The 21,701-nt window shown below is 40.3% G+C and overlaps 1 protein-coding gene across 2 annotated transcripts in view; it reads left to right on the forward strand.

Moving 5' to 3' along the window:
• The window catches only part of LOC114556004 (coiled-coil domain-containing protein 60), a 38,903-nt gene extending 17,430 nt beyond the window's left edge, over positions 1-21,473 (forward strand). Inside the window, exons 6-14 of one of the 2 annotated variants that reach the window (XM_028578815.1) lie at positions 1,903-2,007; positions 4,346-4,433; positions 7,175-7,379; positions 13,564-13,627; positions 17,072-17,206; positions 17,576-17,722; positions 17,966-18,155; positions 20,266-20,371; positions 21,119-21,473. In XM_028578815.1, the coding sequence (XP_028434616.1) occupies positions 1,903-2,007; positions 4,346-4,433; positions 7,175-7,379; positions 13,564-13,627; positions 17,072-17,206; positions 17,576-17,722; positions 17,966-18,155; positions 20,266-20,371; positions 21,119-21,147 (1,069 nt within the window). In that variant the 3' untranslated portion in view covers positions 21,148-21,473. Of the gene's footprint in view, positions 1-1,902; positions 2,008-4,345; positions 4,434-7,174; positions 7,380-13,563; positions 13,628-17,071; positions 17,207-17,575; positions 17,723-17,965; positions 18,156-20,265; positions 20,631-21,118 lie in introns of those variants that run through there. The other variant, XM_028578814.1, reaches the window with a different exon arrangement.
• The last annotated feature ends 228 nt before the right edge of the window (positions 21,474-21,701 follow it).

Genomic DNA, 21,701 nt, shown 5'->3' on the forward strand with positions numbered 1-21,701 from the left:
ATCTGGAAAAATAACAACCCTGTACGAAGGCTTTTACCTGACATCTGACAGATCCTAATCTAGCAGGCTATCTGTCTGGCAGACAAATGGCCTGGTCGATAATGAAAAGAGCTTAGAGCGACCCGGGACAGCAGCATTTGTGCGCAGGGGGGAGCGAGGCAGAAAAGGCGGCAGCATTCACATTGTGTTTGATGTGTTTGGAGAGATCATGGGAATGGATGTGGTCATAAAGCCTCGAAGCGCAAGTGTCGGGGAGACGGACGGCACCGCTTGACTGCAGGTGACACTGTAACCACGCTTTTAGAGAGATGGCATGCTTTGCATTTGTTCCCACTACAGCAGCTCTTGTATTGAAGAGTTGGGCCTCTTGTGTAAATGTTTACATCCACTTATTTTACCTACAAGACTTGACTGGAAATGAAGGGTTTTCAGATACGATTGGTTTCGCAGTGGCAGTGTTTTGCCATTAACACCATTGCTTAATGTAATGCTATTAACCTTTTCATGTGGGATACAAGTCAAACACAATAACTTTGTCTCGGTAGCATTGATACAGAGCACTTAAAATGACTGATCATACACTGTAAAATGTCTGTGTAACATTAGTTAATTAGGTAGTTTGGTTCTATCTATTTCTCAAGAGTCAAAGAAAACGGAGAAAAAAACATTTACGGTCAATTTCATTGAAGCTGGCAATGGCAAGATATTCTTTATTGTCAGGTTCCCTCCAACAGTGCTCATACAATATGTACAGAAAGAAAACCATGCAAGTAAAAAGGCATACTTACTGTAAAATAGTACAGAAGTTAAAATAAATAAATACAGTATAATGTATATAAAATAAAATAAAATATAGTACTGTGGTAGAGGGGTGTACAGAAGTAATGAAATGAATATGCTATCAAATACTCTTCCCTACAGCATTTTTTCTAAGGTGCTCTTGAGCGAGGCACGTAGGCCAAGAGATTGTGGTTGCACAGCACACTACCCAGACACCCACTACAACCAAGAGTAAATGTGCATTGCTGTGAGTGTGGAGCCTGAGTTAAAAAAAATTACATTATACAACCAGGTAGGCTCTTTTCGGTTTCTATACAACTCTGTCAATCATTTTACTGTGTGGGGACAAATCCTCATTCAGTAGAGTGTCACAGTTTTTAAACCATTTGCATAGTTTTGCTTGTGAGTTGCTCTGACCACAAAAAAAGATAAGCGACTATCACCTCTCTCTTCTGTTGCTTCAGCTGCTACAACAAGAAGTTCCTTACAAGTAATTTAGCCATCATGCTTGGTTGTAACTCTTCCCTGTGTGTTATTGCGATCCAAGCAATATGTTTGCATCATGTGTCAAGTGGGGGAATATGCCGTAACACATTCACTAAATGTACATGTTGACTTTTGACCTCTTGAAGTCAGACAGTTCCGTGAGTGGAGTTAAAATGTGGTAAAAGTTACTCTGAGGGCGCTCTGCCGGCTGACCTTTGACCTCTCTCTCTCTCTTTCTCCATGTTTCCTGTTTTTCTACACTGTCAAATAATGGCAAAATGCCAAAAACAAAAAAAATTTTCCAGCTGAACTTAAATTCTTCATGTTTATAATCCATTACAAGTCTAGGAATGCAACTGTTCAAGTCAAATGTTTCTTTATTTTGAAATAGCTGTGTTTATTCTTAAAACGGGTTTAATAGATACATATTTGAAGCTAAAAAATAGCTTTTTTATCATGGAAATATGAGTTGGATAATTTGTCATTGTTTTGCTTGCTGTGTCTTATGGAATTTTCATAATAGAGCACTTTGTAATCTAGCTTTTGAAAGTTGCTATATAAATACAATTTGACTTGCTTAATAATATTGATGTACTCCGTTAGATGTGGATTTCATGTCTTTGTGTGCTGTTGCAGGAAGGTCATCTACCGCCAGCTCTGCTGTCTGAATTGGCTGCTGGAGGCCTTGACTCTGGATCGCTCCGGCAGAGTCGGCCCGCTCACCGCCTGCTGGGACCCCAAGTAAGTTATTCTGGGGTCAAAGGGTTTTACCACCCACACACAACCTACCAGTGGTCAGTTAAAGTGCCATATTATGAAAAAATCACTTTTTCTGGGATTTGGGGTGTTATTTTGTGTCTCTGGTGCTTCCACACGCATACAAACTTTGAAATAAATCCATCCATGCTGTTTTGAGTGAGATACGGTTTCTGAATGTGTCCTGCCTTCAGTCTCCTGGTGAGCTGTTCAAAATCTGCACGGCTTTCTACGTCACAAGCCGAAACGAGCTGGCTAACCGCAACCATTGGCATGCTAGCATTAGCATGCTAACGCGTTCTCAATAGCAAAGCACTGCTACAACACACACAAGTTCACCATAATCTACAAAAGAACTACTTACATGTGCGCCCTCGTTTAGAAGAAGTCTCCCAGCTAACCCTGCCTTGTAACTGACCGAAGTTGGAGAAACAACCTTTCTTTTACGGTCTATGGAGCTAGCTAGCTGACATGATCTACATCTGAGCTACTGCGCATGTGCAAGTGCAATCAAAGATAGTACAGAAGAAGAAAAGAGGTCTCACTCTGTAGCTAAAACAGAGACCAGGTGAAAAGAGGATCTGCAGCAGTGAGAGAGAGCTGTGCAGTACAACAAAAATATGGTGTTTTTTGAAAATGAAACCATGTAAACCTTGTATTCTGGTACAACCTTAAAATACAATTATGAACCTGAAAATGAGCATAATATGGGCGCTTTAAAGCACATACATGAATAAGAAGTTTCATTCTAAAGCTGCCTACGACAAGATTTCTATCTAGAAATACAGCTAGTTAACTCGCCCTCCAGTTTAAAACTCATAGACTGATTTGTTCTAATTGCCCAAATAAAATGTAACTTTTTTTGCATCAACTCTGGTGGAAAGTTTTCTCAAAGCACCTGCTGTGAAACGGCTCATCGACATAATGTTTCATGATTTGTTAGTACTGAAGCTTAAGGTCACAATGGTGCATCTGAATCTCCTGAATATGTGTTTGAATGTGCTTTAAGTATTTTTTTTAAAACGTCACTTGCATAATTGACTTGCTCATGAATTAATAATCCCTCAATTCTTCTCGAAAGTGTTCACATTTGAAAAGATAATGGTGCATTTAATGTGAGCAATGAGAAACAAAAGCACATAGCGTTAGTCAGGGACTTGTCTTCATACTATGAAAAAGTTCAATACGTTAACTGTCATTTACCATTAAAGAGTGATTCCATTGCCTGGAGACCCCCGTCCAGAGGCTAAAACACAGCTCATTATGGCGCTGACCTCTGCACGCTGACCGATGAGTAACTCCTGTCAAACCCACACTGTTTTTAAGCGAGCCACCTGAAGAGACGTTGTATCTGTACTGTAGCGAGCCAGTGATGAAGGGTGGTGGTGCTCAGGAGCTGCAGGCGCGAAGCTGACAGTGCTGGATGAAATATAAAGTCCAAAGCTCTGGAGGGGGCCCAGGCTTAGCGAGAAGATTGCATTCTTCCATCTTTGTCCCCCCTCCAGGTTTCAGCTACCGTGATATTGACCCACCACAGGGCGTCGAGAGTGAGGAAGTGGAGAGAAAGTGCAGCAGCGGTGTGGTGCTTAAACTCGTACGTTTAACCCACAGGATTGCTGTTGCATTGAACCTGTAGTGTGCTTTATTTCCTCAAAAGCAGTTGTTTCCAAGGTTCCCTCTTTACATTTTTTTTTTCTTGCCTTGATATTGATCTATGATCATCTTTCTTGTCAAAGTATCAGAGGAGACCTATGAGAATAGATTATTTCATAAAGGTTAAAAAAGACTGTACGGCGCTCAGTTACAATGGCTCCTTGTAGAATGTAGTAAAGGAATATTATTGCACACCACTCCACGCCTTGAATAATTGATAGAAAAATGAAAAATAAAAGGAAAGAACGGAAGGAAGGGGAGGAAAAGAGCTACAAAGAGAATTTCTTTTGTACCCAAACGTCATCATGTTCCAGCCTCCAGGGCCTTCACTCAGCTTCAAATCCAATTTCCCAGAAAGTCTTAAGCTTTATGGGCCAAATGATACAGCCGAGGTATTACTGTACAGGAAGACAAGGAGAGGATGAAATGAAACATTATCACAAGGTTACGACACTGCTGGGCTTTCCACCAGGCGGGCAGCTCTGATGTCGGACATCAATCTAAAACACTGCACTGTTTTTAGGATAAGATGAATTATGATTTTGATAATGGCCAGAGTGACTCTGAAGCTGTCTCTGCCTCAAAGGCCGGTTTCAACTAGTGGGGAGTTGCAGAAGGTCACTGGAGTGTTGCATTTATCACAACAGCGACAATTCTTTTCCATTCGCAGAGACCCTGGCCGAGGCAGGACCACGATAAAGACGCTGAAAAAAGAAAGAGCCATTGAGAACAAATGGGAGCAGTTTATTTCAACCAAGGTACCCCCCCACTCTTATTTACTCTTTCTATTTTGATTATTACATTTTAATATTATTATAGTAATTTTCTTTTCTTTCTTTTTTTAAATCATATAGCCGAAAGTATGTGGACACGCCCGTCGGCATACTTACCCTTCCAATTAAAGGACGAGTCTGGTTATTCAGCCTGTTCTCATGAGCCATAGTCTCGAAAAGCTATGAAAAGCATTGTAGCACTGTAATTCCTATGATTTACACGTTTTTTTTGTTTTTTTTGCTGTGTGCACCACATTGACTGCTGCTGGTCGGGGAGGATGGGTGGGCATTAACATACAGGATTTTCACCCAGGAAATGCGTTTTCCTTGGGAGTGTTTAATGACAAACCATGATCTTTTCCTAAACTTAACTAGTCGTTTTGGTGCCTAAACGTAACTATCGTTGCCGCTTAACGCTCACTTCTTCTTGCCTAAACTTAACCGTAATCTTGGCCGAAATGACGGGCAGCTCACGATGCTCTGTACCCAGCGCACAGTCACTTATTCTGGGGTAACTGACCACCAACTCTGGTTGGCTGACCTGACGGACCACCATGCAGGGCACCGTAGCCAGCGGGTTAAAAACGCAGATTCTGTTTATTTTAAATAATATCCAATTTATTAGATATTAACTATTTTAGATTTATGATTATTTGTTGAACTATGGAAAAAAAAGAGTACTGAACAAACTCTGATATCAGAAGGTAGGAGTTTGACCAGAACTTATCTTTCAAAGTCCTCTTCCTGCAACGCTCTGCAGAAAGAGAGAAATCCTGTACTGTGACAACTGCATTAACAGGTGCACACAGACACACACACACACACACACACACACACACACACACACACACACACACACACACACACACACACACACACACACACACACACACACACACACACACACAGAAAAAAGGGAAAGTCAGGTGCATTTACTCACTCATGCTGGAGCATTACACCCGAAAAGACTGAATCGCTCTGAATCTTAAATATTGATGCACAGGCAGAGTTAAACAGTCAAACATGCATGCTTAAACCCACAGACTGGCTCAATAATAATCACAAAGCATCTTCACACACACACACACACACACACACACACACACACACACACACACACACACACATATTTACTCTGTAGGATGGCAGTGTGGCAGTAGAGGACATTTGGAGAGCTGTTGCTGAAGTGTTGTGCTTCCTTCCACCCTGATAATTAGGCTGATGGGAGCGTCACACACACACACACTCTGACAGACAGGCGGGAGAGAGGGAAGGGCATAGGGGAGAGAGGGGGGAGACGGGGGAGAGTGGAGAGAGACGTGTGTTGGCTCCTTTCTGTTGCTCATATGTCGTCCTCAGTTGAGAGATGTTCTACCTATGGGTGTGTGCCAAGCTGCCTCGTGTGTGTGTGTGCCAAGCTGCCTCGTGTGTGTGTGTGTGTGTGTGTGTGTGTGTGTGTGTGTGTGTGTGTGTGTGTGTGTGTGTGTGTGTGTGTGTGTGTGTGTGTGTGTGTGTGTGTGTGTGTGTGTGTGTGTGTGTGTTTTCTGCCCTTATGAGGATCGCGTTTCCACATGGAGCTAACATAAATTGACGACTTTGCTTCAGGCTTTAAGGAAAATGGATTTAAAAGCTGCTATTATTAGAGGAATGTTACACCATTTATGGGCTTCTGTGGTTTGTTTGTTGGCCGTTTTACTTTTTCTCCTTAACAGCTGGCTAGACATCACACCAAGATATTTCTAGCATGGGGAAAATGGAGCTTGGTGCAAAAACAGTAAAATATCTAAACCATCAGTAGTTAGCGCCAGGTTTAGGTGAGTCCCTCACAACTAATACCAAGAAACTCCATTTTGTGCTGACATTCAACAGTTATACATGGAGAAAAGAGGAAATTATAGACTCTCTGTTGACAGTAGCTTCAATAGATGACAATGACAGACAGCCATTAGAGGTGTTATGTTTTGAGTAAGGGGTATGGTAGTCATTAGTGGCACTTGTCTGTGCAGCTAGCTATAATGTGTTTTGTCGACAAAAAAAAGGGGAAAAATGGGACTGAGTACCCAGGGCCTTCATGGGAGGAGGGCCCAAAAAGATGCTAGAATGAATAGCTGTGGATGCGGGGAGGAGCCCATAGAAAATGCCTTTCTACAGGGCCCAGAATTTTGTGCTACGCCCCTGCTTGTGCACAACAAATTATATATGACAACATACAAAAACATCACGATATTATTCAAGGGTGGATTTCTCTTTTAAGTTACAATTAGAACCCATTTTAAAGATTATGATATATTTTATTTAAGTGTCATGCCACTAAATGGCCCTTCCCACACAGCATTACATGACACCAATACAAAGTAATTTCATCCACAGCTTCCGGTCCTATGTCCACACACAACATACTCTACTTTGCGCAAAATAAAGAATAAAGAAAACATATTACAGCAGCCACAATAGATGACAAGAGAATATAATTAGATGGTTATTTTAGGGTTGAAGATGTAATTAAAGAAGTGCTACTGCACAATCGTGTAATTGTGTACGGCAGAAAAGCTTTGTTGTACTGACCTCTATGGGTTGAAAGTCTGAAGTCTGTTGTGATCGCAAGAAACATTGGTTTGTCGTCCCTGTGTCCTTGCATTCTGTTTTTTTAGGTAACAAACTAAACACCTGCTCTCCTTTATGAATGTGCACTGCCTTTTGTCTCCTTCTCTTTTCCCCTCCGAAAGCCTCGGAGAGCTCATCCCAGGCGCCATCGCAGCTCCTCTGCTCGCCTCCACACTCACAGGGAGTCTTCCTTCCTGAGTGTGGCCTCCCTCTCTACCCTCACCCCCATCCCTGTGGGCAGCAGTGTGTCCTCTCTGGTACCCGGTGCTGAGGAGGACACCGAGTCTCCAGGAGCACCTAGGGAGACAGACCGGCCTCCCTCAGAGTGTAAGTAAGCTGTGGAGAAGGGCGGAGGTGGAAAGTAACAAATTACAATTACTCATGTTAGTGTAATTGAGTAGTTTTTTTTAATCTACTTTTTTAAATCTATAATTTGACTTTTACTTAAGTATGTTTAGTTTGAAGCATTGTGCTTTGCTACATTTTAAATCACATCTGTTACTGAGTAAGAAAAAAGTAAATAAAAAATGTCTAACGGTGTTTTGTATCTGTGAACAAACTCAAATGGAAAGCAGCTTTGTGCCCTTATCAAATCACAAAGACTGTGATTTAATAAAATAAGTATAAATAAGATTTGAAATAAGTATAAATATAAAAAGTATATCTTCCCCCGCACTGTTAAAAAGTAACTAAGTAACTTTTACTCTTAGTAACTTTTAAATGAGCTACTTTTTGCTTTTATCAAAAAATTATTTAGTTGCAGTTCAAATTCAAGGTAAAATAAGAGTAAGAAAAAGTGTATAAAGTAAATAAAGTAGCATAGCTACAATAATAAATAAATAAAAACATTAAGTAGAAATAAGTTAGATTATGTTACAAGTAAGATTAGGTTAAAAAAGATTGTTTCAAATTGATTGTACAGATTCTATTGTAGTGCAGTGTCAACATAAATACAGTTCGAACATAAATCACTACAGTGTGGATATAAGTAGCAGCAGTGAATAAATAACACCTCTGTACATGTAGCTGATAAATTATTGCTCCAAGTAATTATTGTACATAATTGTCCAAGAATACTGAGATGTAATGTGGAGATGTGATACCAGTTTTGACACTAAGCGTGTTACACTCAGAGGGAGGAGTTATATCGTTTGATGGCCACAGGCAGGAACGACCTCCTGTGGCACTCTGTGGTTATACCAGTAATTTTACTTCAATTTTATTTATAGTATCAAATCATAACTAGAGTTATCTCAAGACACTTTACAGATAGAGTAGGTCTAGACCTAACTCTGGACCACAATCTATAATTTACAAAGACCCAACAATCCCCCCCCATGTACTTAAGTATAAGTTCATCAAAGTAATAGTTTTTATTCAGGCAGAATATTTCTGTACTCTTTCCATCTCTGGAGAAGGGCTAGGGTTAAATAAGTTTATACTTCTACTCCTTTTCAGGCATGTCTAGGCTGGATACTGTATTATATGTTATGTAATATTCTTTTTATTTCATTTTGAGAACTAATTTATACATTTTTTGTGTATTTGTTTAGTTTATTTCATGTTGATATTTGAAATACATTTCTTCATTTATTCATTCATTCATAAGTTCTATCTATACAGACAGTACAGGCAAACTCATGAAATCAAACCGCCATCTTAAAAAGTAACGTCATTATAAAAATGAGTCTCTAAGCACATGTATGGTCGGAGGATATGTAAGACAAGGGCAAGAGGAATCACAATTTAGTTTGCATGCTGGCAACAAATGTTAATGTCCACAGTCTGAATATGAGACACATTTCCATACCAAACGAAATGGAGGTGTCACTTTGTGCAGGGGTGAGGTCTTTATTACATGTCGTTTAGCTGACGCTTTTATCCAAAGTGACTTACAATTGCTATATATATGTCAGAGGTCGCACGCCTCTGGTGCAACTAGGGGTTAAGTGTCTTGCTCAGGGACACATTGGTTGATGTATCACAGTGGGAATCGAGCCCGGATCTCCCGCACCAAAGGCACGTGTCATATCCACTGCACCATCACCACCCTGAGTGGTGTCGCATTCACTCCTCACCTTATTGTTGTAGGAATGCACAGCACAGAATAGACCCTGTCCATTTCCCACCAACAGCGTCACTTTGCTGAGACTTGAGCGGAAGGCACCCGATCGTACCAATGTTTGTCTTTCTGTGCTTGATCAACCCCTGTTGTGGTGTTAGTCACTCTGTAAGTGGAAAGTTTCTGAACACTCCAAGCTCCAATTTAATGTTATGATTATGTTTTTTTTTTTATCTATAAATTTGAAACCTTTTCTTGTTCCTAGCATGGCTTTGAAATGCAACAAACATTAAATAATTTTTTTTTATTTTCAAAACATAAACATATCCTAAGCTTCTGGACTTCGCATGTCAAAAATACAATGTCAAGACTACAAGTTACCGTCTTGAAGATCTCCTTTCAATCTCTTTGGCGGCACCTATGGCGATAACTGCTCTTATATACTAGACGCAGCCCAGCTGGCGCGTGCAAATGTGACGTCATGGAATTGCCGTGACTATTTATACCCGCGCTGGTGCTCGCGACACTAGTTGCAGTCTTCTCCTGAACAGTGGTGGCGCTAATGAGCAAATGCTACCGACATTGCTCTTTCTACGGACTAGAAGAAGAAGGTAAACAACGGCAGAACTGGCAGCAGCATTGCCGTCAATGCTTCGATTTGATTCGATGACCTACTTCGTCGGATCAAGCCTTTCATTCACCATAAAAGAACTCATCTTAACCCAGTGAGTTTATATGAGAGACTTGCAGTCACTGCGAGAGTCCTGACATCCGGTTGTCGGCAGACTCGTTCAGGCCTCCTGTTTCCGCTTTGTCCCCGCTGGAAAAAAAAAAGCTGTGCGCGACCTCTGCTCACGCGCTATAAATCGGGCAGGATATTACGTAATTTTGACGTCACGATGGATTGCGCCACCTTGGAATGCGTCTAGTATATAAGAGCCTTCAGTGGTCATTGCAGGGGTGTTTTTGGATCACTCACTTTCACTTGTTTTGGACTTTTCACTGTAGTCAATTAGTCGCTCTTTTTGTTCGGCCATAGTAACCGTTTACTCACAATGCTATTCGGCGAAAGAATGTGACTTACAAAACATTTATAAAAATGTTAATCTTTAACCTTAAGTCAACCCTACACCCAATATAAATCCTAAACTGGACCTAGAAGAACCAGCCAAGACAATCTCTCTTCACAAAAACACCCTCACTGTGAAGATAGGTGACTCAAAATGTGTTCACAGAAAGAAAGAAGTTTCATGAACACACATACTAATGGAAAACTCCACTCTGTTGTCATAGAAACTGTTGTTTGACACAAACGTATAATCACAAAGCCTTAAAAAGTCACTTTACTCCTGCGGATAGATATGGAGAGAGCTTTAAAGAAACACGGACAGCGTAAAATAAACATTAACCCCAAGGGGAGAGATGCATAGTACCAGGTTTTAGCTCAAGAGCGAATTTTCACCTGTAAAATTAGCGTTTACGGGAAATCTAAAATGATGGCACAAAAATTCCCTGTCCAACCTCACGAATATACACCTACACACACACACACCTACACACACACACACACACACACACCTACACACACACACCCACACCACACACACACACAGAACACACTTACACTTACCCACCACCTGCTGAGTCTGAAATGAAAACCAAAATAAGAGCTGGGTCTGTTCACCGATCAGAGCCTTTGTGACGGGGTTCAGCCCTCCTATGCCCTGTGTTGATTCCCATAGTGCACTGCTTCAGGCTTCACAGCAGAGTATAATTAGTCATCTGATCTCCCCCAACACCCCCGCCTCCTCTAGATTACAGGTTTCATATCATTACCTCCTGATGAAAGACTGTTCAGCTAGCTGTCACCGCCTCAGTCATTGTCGTGTTGTTGTTGTTTTTCTTTTTCGTATCTATTACTCTCTCTTTTTCACACTTTTTTTCTCTCCTCCCTCTTTCCCTCCCTCCTGCGTTTTGGCTCTTATCATAAAAGGAGTCCAAAAATCAAAGGAATAATTCACCGCCATTGGTTTAAAGCAATTAACTGCTGTTCAGACTAATCCCCAGAGTTATGTCTCAAATCCAGAAATTGGCCACTGGAGATGTGCAACTCTGCCCACACTACAATGTGTTGCCTGGTATGAATTTGAAAGATGAGTTATATTCTTTGGGAAAAAATAAGTAGTTTTTCAAACTCTTTGATGAAAAAAGGAATTGTGAAACTTTGAATAATGAGGAGGTTTGTCTTTGCATTTCAATGCCGCCCCCCCCCCCCCCCCTGTAGTTTTTGAGCAGCTCAGATAGTTAATCCCCCTCATTCATTTGGGATAATTAAAATAAGAACTCTATTTATTCAATCTAAAGCCAGGCAATTTGCAAACGTTATTGGCTATTACAGTTTTAGCTGCAGGTTTTTTATAGCTATTCCTCGTGAGAAATCATGCTATACATTTTAATAAGCTCCTCATCTGCTTGATTTGCCACACTGTGATTAATTTTGTCACAGCTCTTAGAGAAGTTGAATCATTTAGGCTGGTATTTAACATTTTAATGAATGCTTTATGCTCTTGGGAAGCTTCATGAAGATTTATTGTGTCATCACTGTGTGACATCTATGTGTAAACTGCTAGCTGATGCTTCAGTGAGATTACAAAACTTTTCTCAGTTTCATGGTGTAGTAACAGCATGTTAACACCAGAGGGAGCTATGAGATTAAATATCAAAACAACATGGACAATGAGACATTTTTTTCTCTTCATTTTGTAACTTTGTTTTAATTCAATTCAATTTTATTTATAGTATCAAATCATAAGAAGAGTTATCACAAGACATTTTACAGATAGAGTAGGTCTAGACCACACTATAATTTACAAAGACCCAACAATTGCAGTAATTCCCCCAAGAGCATGTATTCAGTGCGACAGTGACGAGGAAAAACTCCTTCTCGGGAAGAAACCTCGGGTGGTGAGAAAAACTCCCTTTTAGGGAGAAACCTCAGACAGACCCAGGCTCTTGGTAGGCGGTGTCTGACAGCTTTGCCGGTTGGGGGTGTGATGAACAGTGGCAATAATAGTCACAATAAAGATAATGGAACAATGACCAGAAATAGTACTTGTAGTGTATAGTAGTTCATGGCATAGCAGAGCACTGCAGGGCATTACAGGACGTAACGGGGCACAGCAGAGCATAGCAGGGGCGCAGCAGGACGCAGCAGGACGTAGCAGGACGTAGCAGGGTACTGCAGAGTGTAGCGGGTGTAACAGGGCATAGCAGGGAAATGCGTGCATTGCAGTTATACTTGCACAAGTAAGTAATGTGTTTGCACAATTAGTCCTATATTTGTACAACCTCTTACATAGCACATAGCAAGGAGCCATAGTTCCCAACCGTTATATCTTGTGATCCATTAAAACTAACTATGTCTATTCCTGAACATGACTTGAGAGGTTTTTCAGTTGAAGGATTTTGAAATGCCTAAAGTAGTGAAAGTATTTAATATTTCACAGGAAAATATGTCAAAGTTATAGAAAGTATAGAAAATCTTTTTGTATTACAACCTTATCATCTTGTTACCTCCCAGATTTGCCTTTTGGATCCCATAGTGGGGTCCAGACAGCATAGGACACGAAACCTATCAGACACAACTGACGGCAAGCTTTATTTATATAGCACATTTCATTCACAAGGGGAATCCTCAATGTGCTTTATATGGAAATTTGAAAGGAAAGACAGACAAAGAGAAAATAATAATGCAATAATAGCCATTCACAACAAGCACAGAGGAAGTGAGAAGTAAGCACATCTGAAGTCATCAGCGAAGGATTATGAATGTTCATGAATTGACCCTTAGTACAGCAGGTTTACTAGGTCAGTGGTTCTCAAACTTTTCAAGTCGCAACCCCCCCCAAGAATAATCAGGTTGGTGTTTGCAACCTCCAACCCCCAACATTCCCCAGTCTATGTTGTATTTTTTATTTTATTTCTCCACAACCATCCCCCGAACCCCAGGTTTAGAACCACTGTACTGGGTGACCTGAGAGGTCATCAATAACTGTTACACATTGACAAATGCCTTATTGATTTATATATTGAGGAGGGGTGACACAAAGTAGATTGCAGCTGCATGGATTTGAACAACAGAGAAATGCTCTGGATTGAGGAAGTGCATGGAATAAGAGGTGAGCCTCGTTGGGCAAAGACATTATTCCTGATAGTGTATAAACCTGACTTTGCTTCACTCCTGCCCCAAAAAACCCTGCTTTCCTTCAACTCCACATGACATGGAAAGTAATGTTTTTAGATGCGCAAACCCCTCTAATCATGAACATTTAAAAAATTAGATGTAGACGGAGTTACAGATCCATGATAAAATGCAGTGATGAAAGAAATGAGGAGAGATGCAGCAGAAAAAAAAGTCTAATTCAAGTTTGTTTGTTTTTTTATCTCCAGGTCTTCGCACACTGTCCGATGACCAGAAAGTCAAGAAAACGAGCCAAAGCTCACAAACCAGCAGGTAAGCTCAACTTGCAAGGATCTACATTTTAGCAGAACCTCCATCTTATGACTTGTATTTCAGCAGCTGGAAAGATAAAAGAAAAAAACAGTATGTTTGTTTACTAGCCTACTGCCATAAAATCTTAAATTCTACCTCTAACTGTTGTTGTTCCTCAGGCCTGGGCTCCCATATTGATTTAGGCACTTGTAACAGTAGCCAAGGCTTTATTTCCTAGATAAACAACAGCTAATCATAAAGAGTACAAAAGTCTAAGCCATCATGACCGGGACAATATTCCTGGAATGACTGTGTAAAGAGAACAAGAGCAGGGAAAAGAAAGCTATAGCGGCAGCTCAGCCTATACTCTTCTCACTTACTCTGAAGTGACAGCCCTTTAATTTGTGTTTCTAATTCAGCCCTCTTCATCTACATTCCTCCTCTAGCCTATTCAGAGTTTTAAAGACAGTGATCTGAAAGGCTATGTCAGGAATTTGCTGTCAAACGTCAGTGGAATAGTGTTGTGAATGAGGGGACAAAAGGGCATGTTGTAAAATGCTATCAGTGCCATTTCATTGGTACCTAATATTTACCTTGGCTGTTAAAGATGTGATCCTGGGATTACCATCATTCAATGACTGATTACATGTTCCAGATGACTATTTTCTCTCAGTCAGCTTTCAGTAATTGTGGGTTTGTGCCAACAAGGTCTGCATCAATATTTATACTTTCAATGGCTAATGTGCAAAATGTTAATAATTCAAAACCATATTTGTTGTGTGTGTGTGTGCGTGTGTGTATATATATATATATATATGTATATATATATATATATATATATATATATATATATATATATATATATATATATATATATATATATATATATATATATGTGTGTGTGTGTGTGTATATATGTGTATATATATATGTATGTGTATGTATATATATATATGTATGTGTATATATATATATGTGTGTATGTATATGTATATATATGTGTATGTGTATATGTGTAGACAGAACAAAAGTTTGGACACACCTTCTCATTCAATGCGTTTTTTTGTTTATTTATGACTATTTACATTGTAGATTCTCACTGAAGGCATCTAAACTATGAATGAACACAAGTGAAATTATGTACTTAACAAAAAAGTGTGAAATAACTGAAAACATGTCTTATATTTTAGATTCCTCAAAGTAGCCACCCTTTGCTTTTTTTGATAACTCTGCAAACCCTTGGTGTTCTCTCAATGAGCTTCATGAGGTAGTCACCTGAAATGGTTTTCACTTCACAGGTGTGCTTTGTCAGGGTTAATTAGTGGAATTTTGTCCCTTATTAATAAAAAAGCAAAAGGGTGGCTACTTTGAAGAACTGTAATAAAAACTGGAGTTTCACGCCAGAGACTGTGTTCATACTGCAAATATATAAATACTGCAATTCTTTCATCAGTGGGCCCTAGGCTTAATCACAATTATGTTACCTACTTCGGTGATAGTGACTTAAAAGACATTTAGGCTATTTGAATGAAAATCTTTGAGATTACAGCTTTAGCCTGTAGCTATTCCTTAACAAAACATTGCATTGTTTGCTAGCTAAAAAGTCAGTTAGCCAGCCTGTAGCTATTCCTTAACTAAACAAAAAATTACATTGTTTGCTAGCTAGCTAAAAAGTCAGTTTAATGTTACTTATGAGTCGGCAGCAGGGGCGATTCTAGGATCAAACCTTTAGGGGGGCCCATCCTCATTGGTCGTAGTGTTATCCAATTACGTACAGTGATACTTGCAAATGCATGCTTGGTGCCGCCCCTCGAGTTGGGCCATTTTCATTACTCATTGCCAGACCCTTAATCTTTCGGATTTGGGTCTGGATTTCCAGGCTAAGTCATGCCAGGATTATTCTCAAATTGCCAAACCTTCCTCCACAGCGCTGCGGAGGAGGGTCTGGCTAGTCCACACAGCATTCCGGGATCGGAGAAAAACGTGTTCTCGTTTATTGGCATTTCTTTAAACCAATCACAATCGTCTTGGGTGATGCTAAGTGCAGAGCGGAGCCAAGGTGCCGCTGCAAAATAGCCTCGGGAAGAACATGTGAACATTCAAAAGTTGTTTTAGTCGTGCAACCTAAAATTCAGATTGGACAGATAGTCTAGCTAGCTGTCTCGATTTACCCTCATAAATCGACCAGAGTTTAAAATTACAACACAAAGAAAGTAGAAGGTAACGGACATCCGGCCGAAAAGAGAAATCCAGCGGAATTTCCGGCAGAACGAGAGCATTCCCGGAAGTGGAAGGTCGTGGATATGGACTACGTCAGGATCAATCCGTAAGGATTGCCATAACTAGCAATTAAGAAATAGATTGTATAGCCCATTTTTCTTTTACCATGCAACAACCTTTTTTTTTTATTACTTTTTACATTTTCTATTCACTTAGCACATTTGTTTGCAATTTTCGTAAAAGATTCTTGGCGAATCTCTGAGAAAAGACTTATAAACCATTTCCGATCATTCTACATGTGCGCATGTGTTGGCAACGCTGCGAAACAAGTAGTGTGACACAAAATGTGGCGGAAGACGAAGAGTAACAGCATTAAGTATGACGAGTACTTGTGTCAGTGCTGCTTGCAGCACATCAGCACACTGTATAATGATGACAAGACGTACTATTATTTTGTTGGTATGTATATATATATATATACAGTTCATAGCATACATACATAAAGCAATAACTATTAGGGTAAAGTGTAGATTTCTTTCTTGAATATGTTTGAGTATGTTCACATCCACATTTTTTGAAGAGTCACAGCCCATTTTTATATGTAATCTCCCAGTTTTAGGGCATTGAAGCATAACCGCAATCCTAAATATACATAAAACACTACCAGCAAGTTTTGGGTACACATAGTAAAATGTGTACCGGCTCAGTCAACTGAACATGCTGCAGACCAGACTGAAAGCAAAAATCCCCCAAAATAAGCAAAGTTTGCTGCAGTACAGACCTTGCAGAGCATCAAGTGTCTGCTGAGATCTGGAGGTTAGACTTAGAAAAGTCAGTGACAACGAAGTATTTGTCACCAAATACTCAATATAATGACTTTATTTAAGTTTATGATTTTTTGATTTTTCCGAAAAAAAAATTGGCCCATGAAAATTGGGGGGCTATGTTTTGTATAAGAAGAATTAGAATTCATGCACTTCAAATTGAAGCTTAGAGTAAGCATGTTTCCCCTCAAACTCATTGTTTCATTTTAAATCCAAATGTGCTACAGTAGAATACATAAACAAAAGCAAACAAAGGTGTCATTTTATGCATTGTTTGCATTTTGTATACAATGAACCTCGGTATGTGCCCGTGACAGATTTTTTTTAAAAGCTGGCACAAAGACACCGTTTAACATAATCACGATTATAAATCAATGGACAGACACAAAATATTGTTTGTCTTTGTGTTTCCTACATCCAGCTGTCCTGCCAAGCCCCCGTTAGCCGTCAGCATCAACAACAAGGCCAGCATGCTACGGGAGCTGAAAAGTGCCTTTAACCAAAGGGTTAACGAGATGTCTCAGAGCTACGTCGACATCCTGGAGCTCAAAGCCAGGTGTGGCAAACATCCATTCCCAACAAATGCATGTATTCCGTCCTGTTTGTTTTCCATAACTATCACTCAAGTTGCAGCATGATGATTACCTGCCATTGAATGCGGCATGTCTAAGATGCTTCATCTTTACTAAATCCTTCTTCCCCCCACACAATCCCCCCTACTCCCTGATACAATTGCTTTACTTTGGCTCTAAGGGATAACCATCCTTAACAAACCCTTCTATTGCTATTACTCATGTAACAACCATGTGTATCCTATTATAATAGTCTGCCTGCTTATACCCTATTTAAATATAACTCAAATACAGTTAGGGTTAGTGTGTAAGATAATGTGAGCTCTCCAATTCAGTTTTCTTCTCCAACCCAGGGAGAGGTTAAATAGCGGTCTCCAGAGGTATCGAGCCCTGTGTCACGTGACCAAATCCCATGGCCTTCCTCATCATGTGACCTGTGTGTCTCAAGAGACAGAGGCTCCAAACAAGAACAATAAAAACAAGCACAGCAACAATATGTGGTATGCAACCTGTTGAAGACATTATCTAGTGTGGAATGTTGAGTCGGGGGGGGGGGGTTATTGGGGCTTGGGTGAGGTCAGATTTATGTTTGCATCAGTGGAACTGCATGCACAAGTTGTATGCATATGTGTTGCGTAACTTGCACATTACAGCTAATAAACACCATATTTTTAACGTGTTGTAATGTGATGTTCTCAGTGGATCTGACACTCATGCTGGTTTGTTTTGTCATTTACTTCCAGGCTGTCCACTCTTCTGGGCAGCCTGCCTGAGGAGGTGTGCAGGGTACGAGCGGTGAGCCGGGTGCTGGAGAAGCTTAGTGGCTTTGCAGAGCAGCAGACCCTCAGGGTTCGGCCTCAGATCCTCCTGAAGGTGCTGGGGGGTCTGGAGCCATGGGAGCTCTGTCTGCCTGAGCTGTGTGTGGCCATCCAGGTACACCAAACACCTTCTCACACCATGTTTCACAAAGAAAATAAAGTTACAGGAAACGGGGAATTATTTTAACGATCGTCAAGGAATTGCTGCGATAAATGATAATTTATCTCCTACAGCTTATACTAAGAAAATGAAATAAAAAATGAAGTATTTATCATAGACAGATTAAAGTCACATTGACCACTCACCATTGAACGCTTGAGCAAAAATCTCATATAAACGTATATGGAAGAAGTACAGTAATATATCACAGTAAATCGAATCTTTTGGTTTGAAATCCACAAAATCAACCAACAGTTTGCAGATCTTGTGTAGCACCGTGTCATTTGGTACAAATTAGTTTGCCAATAAATGCTGGGAACAGACACTAGAACGCTACACTGGATGATCTAAATGCAAACTAAGTTTAACAATTTGGTAATGAATGCTGATTTCCAAGATTGTGTAGAATTTGCCAAAAGTAGGGTTTTTGTAGTTTCCACAAGTTCAAAATTCAAATTTCCAAACCAGCTAAAATTGTCACAATTAAATGTAATATTATTGATCTTTACAACTGAAATCTGGGCAAACGTGAGCCTGTGTTCTGAGCTGGGTAACGGTGTAAATCCGAATGGAGGCATTGGACAAAATGGTGATGCCAAATTCTTATTGCAGTCGGATAGCAGATTAAAAATTCTCTTGTTTGTTCCCATTAAAAATATTCTCTAATGATGTATTTCCACAGGGTCCACGTCATACAAAAAAGAGATTTAAGAGTTGGATTTTATTAAACTCCTCAGATTTCCCCCCAAACTTTAAGCCCAACAGTAAACTCTCAGTCACTCCCACCAAACCATCAATTAGAGACAAGCCCCACTCCCAAAACTAACAGACTCCAGACCCTCTGAACACGCCCCTACCGGTCAGAAATGAGGGGTAATAGATCCTTCCCAGACTCCAGAGCAGATAGCTCAAGGTGTAATGACAGGAAGCTGACTGATAAATGTCCCCGGAGGACAGCAAAGGTGGTTCACTGACATAGAGCGTCAGTGGGGAGGGTTGGCACTGGCTGTTTTCTCACTGTGTTGCTTTTTCAGGGCAGTATGTGACAATGTCCCTCTCTGAAGCTCAAAACAGAATCAAACAGACCACAGATGACTTGTTTTAGGTTCCATTTCTGGCTCAGCAATAGGACTCCAGTGTGGGCTGGAAAGTTGTACCAAGGTTTGGGGCACCAAAGTATAATTTGGTTTGATTGCCAGCAGTGTTTTTATCTCCAGTGTCCCTTACGTCAGTGGATCAGTTGTCAGATTTCAGTTGTATATTTGTGTCTTATTTCTTAGTGAATGAGGTATCAACATACATTTCTGTTTCTTTCATTCTTTCATTCTGTTATTCATTCTAAACAGACCACTGTAGATGTTGCCAAATGTCGAATTTGTTGTAAAACCCACCCCTTCCTGTTTGCAGGAAAAAATTTCCTGGAAATGCCCTGAGGTCAATGTGACTTTAATCTGTCTATAATAAAGGCCTCGTTTTTTTATTTCATTTTCTTAGTATAAGCTGTAGGAGATTCAGTGAATGAGGTATCAACATACATTTCTGTTTCTTTCTGCCCGTGTCTGTCTATATTTAGTCTGTATCCATGACCGTCCTCTTCCAGGTTTGCACCGTTCTGCCGGAGATTTTGCCGTACGTCTGTTACCTTCCGCTTTCATTGTGTTGGAATTTTAAACTCCGGCCGATGCATGAGGACTATGGTTAACTGCTCCTCAAGTCTCTGCAGGGTAAATCCAGACAGCTAGCTAGACTATCTGTCCAATCTGAGTTTTCTGTTGCACGACTAAAACAACCTTTTAACAAACCTATGTTCCACCAAAACAAGTTCCTTCACAAGGCTATTTTTCAGCAGCACCGGACCTCCGTGTGGCGCATAGCGCTGCCCATGACGATTGTGATTGGTTTAAAGAAATGCCAGTAAACCAAAGCACGTTTTCTCTTGCATCCCGGAATGCTGTGTGGACTAACCAGACCCTCCTCTGCAGCGCTGTGGAGGAAGGTCTGGCAATGCGAGACTAGTCTATATCTGAACTATGCCTCCTCCGTCTCTCTTCTTCTCTTCTGTCAGATTGCCACGGAGCATGTGGTCCAGATGCCCAGGGAGGAGTACAGTGCCTGGCTGTGCTCAAGGGTCACCCTGCCCCCACAGTACCACCGTGCCCCACAAACACCAGGTGACCGCACTCTTTTAAGACCTGGAGGAAGGCTACAGGCATGGACAAATAGATGACGGGAACAAAGGCACACCAGAGTTGTAAATTAAATGTGAGCTCAAGGCTGAATTAGCCTAAAATAAGCCTTTAAAGTAAGGGCAAAGGCTGATAAAAGTGATAAGTAGGAGTAGTTATTTTGCATTTGCACATTATCACTGTTCACTCGAAGAGTCAACAGAGTCAACTTGAGACACATCACTGCATCAACAATAAGTAACAAATAACAAAAATGTGACATAATTGTTATTTTTTCATAGTTAAATAAAAATTGGCCAAAGAAAAGGAAGGATTAGACTAAAGGTACAGGTTTTATACCCTAATAAGCACGTGGTAAATGCATGTGTACAGGATAAACAATACAGGCACACACAAGAAAGGGGAAGCAGGAAGTAGCACTGGTGCAAACCTTTCAATCTATAGTCAAGAGTTACAAAAAGAGCAACTAAATACCTTCCTTTCTAACATATTTCCCTGTAAGGCTCCAATGATAACTCACAAGATCACATTTCACATGTTGGTAAAATCACTGGTTCTTGAGTGCTGTGTGGAAACTATTTGTTTGTTTAATTTTTTAATTAAATATGCCAGTACTCTCTTTAATTGCATATAGCCAACTACCCAGTTCTTCTGTTATTCATTCTAAACAGACCACTGTAGATGTTGCCAAATGTGAAATTCGTTTTAAAACCCACCCCTTCCTGTTTGCAGGAACATTTGTCCTGGAAAGACCTACTTGACTCAGTGACCACCAAATGTGCTTTAAAAGCTTTTTAGAACTGGCTAGTGTGAATCACTATCACACACAGTACAGTATGTTCTGTCTGTAGAGAGCAGTTAAACAGACATTTACATGAAAGTATAAAAGGCCACTATTTGAAATACCTCTGTTGACCCCAGTTGACATAAACAATCCAATTGGGTAATGGATGAACAATCTAATATACCGACACTCAGTTGTGCTGTTGAACTCAGTCAAACACTCACAGTGGCCTTAAACCCCGCCTCGTCTCCTGATGGGTTTGTGAATAAAAGAGGCTGACCTTCAACTCTGCCTGTTAGATAAGAATAATGAACTCCCTTTTCATTGCCTCGATCAGCATTTTGGAGGAATTGAAAGTGAATGTAACTGAAATCGTGTCTTGTGACTTAACTTAATGTGGAATAGAGACTTTCAAACGCGATACATATCATGCATTATTGCAAAAAGCAGACCATATGCTAATATAGCATGCTTTTGAAAACAACTTCTAGTAACTTCTAGTCCTCCTTATCCATTTTTGATAACATGTAC

This window comes from Perca flavescens, chromosome 5 (genome assembly GCF_004354835.1).
Source record: "Perca flavescens isolate YP-PL-M2 chromosome 5, PFLA_1.0, whole genome shotgun sequence".
In the NCBI taxonomy this organism is placed as follows: Eukaryota; Metazoa; Chordata; class Actinopteri; order Perciformes; family Percidae; genus Perca; species Perca flavescens.